The following is a 6,351-nucleotide window of genomic DNA, read 5'->3' as shown; positions in this document are numbered from 1 at the left end:
TCTGAACTCTTTGTGATATGAGTAATGATAACATTGCCGCATTTCACTTCCTAACCGTCTCCCCGGCAGATGATACAGAAAACTAGAGCCATGAGAACTGGCACTACCGTTCCGGGACGACACACAATTTGACTCTGGTTTCGTGGGTACGAGCGCGGATCGTGGGAATCAACCGCTTGACAGACGTGTGCGATTATGTACGACGACACTGTGGGCGCGTCACATCAATTTAAAGAGTAGGGAGTTTTGCTTTTCGACGCGATTCCGTTGGTAGTTTGTCTCTCACCATGCAGCAGAAATAACGCATGCACGCTTGTCGCAAGAATTTGCCAAGTCGATTCTGGCCGCTCGGGAGCAACGGCATTTTGATGTCCCATATTTTTCTTTGATTATCGCATGACTTGAGTAGCATGGACTATGGAATTTTAGAGGTACTGCGCGGGATCCGAGAACTTGGCGTCCGGCACCACGCGGTGGCCTGCACACGTTCACCTCGCTGCCGCGTGGCCGCCTATCACTTCGGGATTCGGGCCCGATGCGAAGATGCGTCTTTGTGAAGCGCCTGACGAGTTTGGCTTTATGGTTGATGCGATGACTTCTCCACCTTCAGAAGGCGGTATGTCTGGAGTGACCGCGTCATATCATTGTCTGCATGCATGTCTTCTGCGGACTCGATGCGCCGTTGCCCGGTTTAATATGACAGATGAAAATGGAAAATTCCGGACACAGTCATCTGTTAAAAAATGTGCCCGGTCCCGGCGACAGTCACCTCTTCACTGAGGTTTTGGACCGATCAGCGTCGCAGTGGTCTCGCCTTCGACCATGCTGCATAAAGGCCGATACGGCCTGCGAATGCTGTCCCGTAGCGAGGGACACCAGCAAGGTGATACACGCTTTTGACACCATATCGCAGGTCCCATCAAGCAGAGCGGCGCCCGTAGCTGAAAACAAATTGCCTGCGCCGGATAAGGGGGTGCGTGATGATACTGGCGGTTTCTTGTCGAGACATTCGGCGGTGGAAAGTGGTAGCAGGCTGATGCTGGTTACCGGCTGCAGCGTACCAATTGCCACGGCTCGATGGCATCTTCCTCAGTTGCGACCTCAAAGTCAGCGGACCAGGCGCGAAGAGCTCCCAACGTCTGACGGTCCTGAAGCATCGGGACGCCTCCGAAACAGACGCAAAAGCCGTAGCGACGTAGCGCTGAAAGACGAAAGAAAGGTCTTCTCGCGATGGTCTGCCGCGATGTCAGCTATTACAGCGTGCCCGCGGGTGCTGACCACTTCTGTATCTCTTCGACTTCTCGCACTGCAGGGGCTCAAAAAGTGCTGGGAGGTGGCTCTTCCTGACTGCTGTTATGCAGGTCGCCACACCGCTGTTTCAGAGCTTCTGAGTCTCGTGAGGGACTTTTGTTTATTGAGTGCGGAACAAGATATCGCCTTGGCTTCCGAGAAATCAGAGGACTGCACGGTATCGTCAGGCTCTGATAGCCTCAAATCTTCTTGCGCTAGGCGTTCGGAAACCTGGTGGTACCGGGAGCTCAGACCGGTTCGAGGGGTGACACTTGAAGGTTTACCAGGTGAGCTGCTCCACAGCATTTCGGCGAGGCTTTGCGCGCTGTTTTGAGAAGTAATCGATTGCCTGTAACGCACGCGTGGCTTGATATATCTCGTGTTGCAAGTATGAGCCTGTCTCATGATGCAGAATAAGTGTGTTTGCAGGGCGATTTTGCTGTCGCAGCTGACTGGGGAAGAAATCGGTTCGTCAGTCATCTGCGGCGATTGCGTGTAGCGAATGTGGAACAGGAAAAACAAGAAGAACATGGCTGCGGTGATTGCTGGCCGGGTCACGCTTAAATGTTCTCTATTCGGTTATCCAGCAATGTGTGTAATGTGCTATTGTAGGGTCTGGAAAGAGACAACTATGCCGTTCCATAGCAGCTCACGCGGCGTGGATACGAGGAACTACAGGCAGTTGCAAGGACCCAGGTAGAGAATTTTCAGGAAGACGGTGCCCAGCTGTGGGGGGGACCCAGGGCCGCATTGAAGGACTTTATGAGATAGACCTCCGTCGGTACCTTACGAGTTCTCCAGTACTCGCTTCGGGTGAGGCGTGGCCTTGCCGTAGACCATCCTCCGCGTCGCTAGAGGGTGTTCTTGCTGGTATTACTGAGGAAGCGCGCATCCGCCGATCCTTGTTCCAGTTGTGGCTCTCCCAGGCGGTGGATGAAAGCAGGTCGAGTTCATGTCTGGATAGTAACTGCCCCGGACTTCCTCCCTGTGTGACGCCTTCTGCGGGCTCTGGTGTAGTTCCGGGTGCCGAAAGGGCCGACACACGGACGTCTGCAATCTGTCATGACGGCGCAGACGCTGAAGGCCCGAGCAATGCAGCTATTTGGGATGCTGTAGCTGGCGGCGGTTGCTGTTTCGTTGTACTTGATCATGTGGAACTCCTGCAAGGCAGTCAAGCAGAGGACTCCTCCCTGGAGAGACCTGCACGACGGGGGCTTGCCTTTCAGCCAAAGGCTGCTGCGCTGGTTATAGAAACACTGTGCCGTTTTATTTCTCTGTGGCACAAGGAGAATCTCCGGATTTTTTTACTTGCTCCCCTAGACCCAGCGACGGCTGGCCATTTGTATGGTTCAAAGCAGTCCGCCAAGGGCACCACAGGACATGACAGATCGCAGTCTGCCTCACTGTCACTTCATCAGCTCCTGCCTCGGGACCTGCTGGGTCCTGGCTTTTTTGAGCGTCGCATATGTCTTCCGCAGACATTGAATGACCGCGAAAGGACCGCAATTCTGAAACTTCATATACAACAAGCGTGTGCGGCTGCTGAATCGACAAACCGTGGACGTCAAACGGATTGCATGTCCTCGGAAGAGCCAATTACTGAGGCGGATAATGGAAGGCCCGGGAAAGAAAAGGGCTCGACAGTGATGGTGGATGCAGCAGACGCAGGACGAGACGCGGAAGCGAGATGCGACTGTTGCAACGAGAGACGCGCATGCCTCCATGACGAGCTGGCAACGTGAGCATGGATCCACGCTTATATTCATCTGCAACCTTGTGCTTGGATGTACTGCCTTTCAGCGTGTTAAATGCAGCAGGAGATTGTTTTGCCTGCTCGACATGGCGTCAGCCCTGCTTTCTCTACGCGGCTGCTGTACTGCGTAGTTTTCAAGCGCAGCGTGCGGAAGGGGGCCCCGTCTGCGGGCACGCTGCCCACTTCGTTGCTGACAGGGACACATCTTTTCGCTGGGGCGTTCTATCGGTATTCCCCCGCTACAAGTTCATGAGTTCCATCCGTCTGTCCACATGTGCATTCAGGGTAGCCACGGAGTGGACGGGGGGTTACCAGCCGGCGGACCTCGTCGCTCTTGTAGGAGCAGCGGCACAGGTGGCGTTCCAGCAGGATGTCGGTGGGACAGTGTCTTCAATGCTTCCAGAGCTCGCCAGCTCTACACTTCCGGCCTTCGACGTCTTACTGGGTCAGGGTCGAGGTTTGAGCCACGGCGAAGGAGGAGGCATTTTGAAAAGGCCATGCCGTTTGTTTACTTTGGACCACTTCCGGCTCGCGCTGCTTCGTGCTGGAGCAGCGCCAGCGGCTCGGATTGGCGCTGGATTGCAATTGACCCCGCACTGCCCCGACATGCCTACAAGTCCCGGGAGGTCTGCCCTGTCCGTTGCTGCGAATGCTTGCGGCATCCACCGCGTGGTGCCCCTATCTAGTGAAAATCCCGGCCTCGCTTTTGGGTCGGGCTCAGGTGCATATCAGCGTCCCCCAGACACAGCTGTTGGCGACACATCTGAAAGCGTCGGGGGCGCCGAAGACGTCAGATGCGTACGGAGGATGCGGCCAGATATGGAGGCAGAATGTGCCCCCGGACTGCGAGACGCCCCTGGACAGTGCACTACGTCGGAGGCAGTGGGGACGGGACCACGTGATGCCCTGAGTCTCCCGCGCGACAAGGTGACATGTAGAGAGGAGGGATGCCGGCCGGTTCGAGGCTTCGCTGGAATCGTCGGGCAGGATGCTTTGATCAGCCAGCTCCGCAGTGAGGTGATTGACCCTATCCTTCAACAGAGGGGGGCGGATGAAAGACGAGCGCCTGTAACGACCAGTCACACTGCCCCCGTGGGAGTGTTAATTTGTGGAGATGAGGGTACAGGTAAGCCGAATGGACTGTGCCATAATGAGGAAGAGGAAACGTGGGCTGCGGGTCTCTAGTCCTGACCACTGGAAACGGATTGCATATCTGAGATGAACACCCTCAAGCTCCACGCATGGCTCAGCGCCAACAAGAAAGATTGTCGCACAAAGTTACCTCCTACTGTGCGCATATGATACGCGCGTGATACCGAGCGGCCCCACGATTTGTGACCTCGCATTTCCAGCTGACATTGCATTGGCGCTACACTCCGTGTTCAACATTATGTGGGAGAACTACTGTTCATATTGGTGTTCGCTCGCGCTTCAGCAAGCTTTCGCTTCGACGTTTTAGGTGTGCACAACCCCTTTCACCTTTTCGTGGGGCTGTACCTGCGATGAAAGGACGCGCTACAATCGCTGAGTCGCTTTTCTTCTTGCGTGGTGGCTAGTGCTTTTGGGTGGCTGGCTCATTTTTGTTTCTCTGTCTGAATCAAGGCAAGACCCTGCTGGCCGCTGCCATAGCGCACGAGCTGCGCTCTACGCTCATAGTGATTTCACCGGCGGAGTTGCTCCGAGCCGCTCTTGGGGCAGGTGACAAGCAGCTCATGCGAATATTCGATACCGCCGAAAGGGCTGCCCCCTGCGTTTTGCTTATTGAAGACATCCACGTCCTGGCACCAAGCGGCGACTCGGGCGGCCGAACGAGTCTTCCCGACCTGTCGAATGAATGTCGCGAGAGGGAGTTGAGCGCCGAGAGGGACATTGCAGCATCCCAAAGGAGACCGCCGTCTCACCGAGGTAATGGCCCGTGTGGCGGACGTCTGTTGCACACCATGCTTCTTCGCCTGGACCGTCTGCAGCGGCAGCGACGATTTGGGCGTCAGACGGCTGGCAGCGTTGCTAGAGCTTCAGGCGTCCTTGTGGTCGCGACAGCTGACAAGGAGGCTAACGTGGACACGCGTCTGCTGACAGTAAGTGATATTTTTTGGGCAGGTTGCATCCTTAATTTTGGACAAATGTTTTATTCCTTGACGCTCTTCGTCATGCCTTGTTCAGGCATGGTTGAGCGGGCCACTGGGGTGCGGAAGTGTGACGGTCGACATAAAACCATGCACTCACTGACAGTCGACATATTTCGTCAGTTCTCTGGTTTGCCCGTGTCAGAGCCAGCGGAAGGCTGGCCTTCCAGATACGCTTGCGTTGGGTAAACGGTGATCATCGCATGATTGCCGCATTCATCTTCTACTTGTTCATGCTTGGACCTGCAGCACTATCGTCTCAGGTGTCGGTTTGCCACAAAGTCCGCATCCGAGTGGTCCCTTACAGATGCCGCTGATCTGCTTCGTCTTTATCTACGAGGGCGCGTACGACCTCATTCGGCCACGGAGCCGGACCCGATTGATGAAGTGCTTCATCGAGTGCAGCTACTGTCATCGCGTGGCAGAACGGAGGCAAGACGAGACCAAGTTAAGGAATCAGTAGCGAAAAAGAAAGATGGCTTGGTTTCAGCGCCTTGTCTCCGCATTCCAGCCTTCTGGGTGCTGCTGGTCCAAGAAGCAGCAGTGTGCGCAGTGGAAAGGTATTCAAAGACCCAGTCACAGGGAAGCCATGACGACGCTGGCCTGCAGCGAATTCGAGCTGACGAAGGCAGTCGCGTCGATGCTAATCTGTGCACAGCGGATACACGAATGTTCGGCGAGCTTTCCTATCCAGCTGCCGATAGAGGAGGCGAGAAAATATGGATTGAAACCTGCGATCTTATCGCAGGCCTGCAAAGGATATCTGTCACGCGGTAGGGATGGATGACCGATTTACAAAGGGAGAGCGACGTGGGCAGCGAGCAGTTGTGTTGGATAGAGAGAGGGGGACTCTGCCTCTCATGTTTGTGTGGCGCCCGAGCACGCGCGCTTTGTAACGGTTTTGCCATCATGACTTAGTCATTTGCCGGTGCATGGCTAGCCATGCCAACGGCGGCCGCGCAAAAGCCTAACGGCCGCAGGAAAAGAACGGCCACGGGTGGCGGCAGAGGGGCCTCAACGGCGGAGCTCTTGGCATAGGCAGAAATGCACTGGCCGCCGAAAAATGTAGCAGTAAGAGAGCTTGGTGCCTGCCGCAGAATGCACTGAACGCGCTCGAGGTTTTGGCCGTGAGGGTCTGTCACTTCAGAAGTTGGAAGGCCTGTGAATAAGCTTGTTCTGGAG

At 55.5% G+C, this 6,351-nt stretch overlaps 1 protein-coding gene across 1 annotated transcript; it reads left to right on the top strand.

The window, feature by feature from the left end:
- Positions 1 to 543: 543 nt before the first annotated feature.
- Positions 544 to 5,946, top strand: BESB_030280 (ATPase, AAA family protein; the record flags this gene model as incomplete). Its single annotated transcript, XM_029361696.1, has 6 exons — positions 544 to 616; positions 1,362 to 1,577; positions 1,903 to 3,028; positions 3,328 to 4,169; positions 4,646 to 5,121; positions 5,419 to 5,946. 6 exons carry the CDS (start codon positions 544 to 546, stop codon positions 5,944 to 5,946), a joined length of 3,261 nt encoding a protein of 1,086 aa, XP_029215163.1.
- Between the last annotated feature and the right edge of the window lie 405 nt (positions 5,947 to 6,351).

The sequence above is a fragment of the Besnoitia besnoiti genome, chromosome XIII (assembly GCF_002563875.1).
Source record: "Besnoitia besnoiti strain Bb-Ger1 chromosome XIII, whole genome shotgun sequence".
NCBI lineage: Eukaryota > Apicomplexa > Conoidasida > Eucoccidiorida > Sarcocystidae > Besnoitia > Besnoitia besnoiti.
This window is presented reverse-complemented; position numbering and strand designations above follow the sequence as displayed.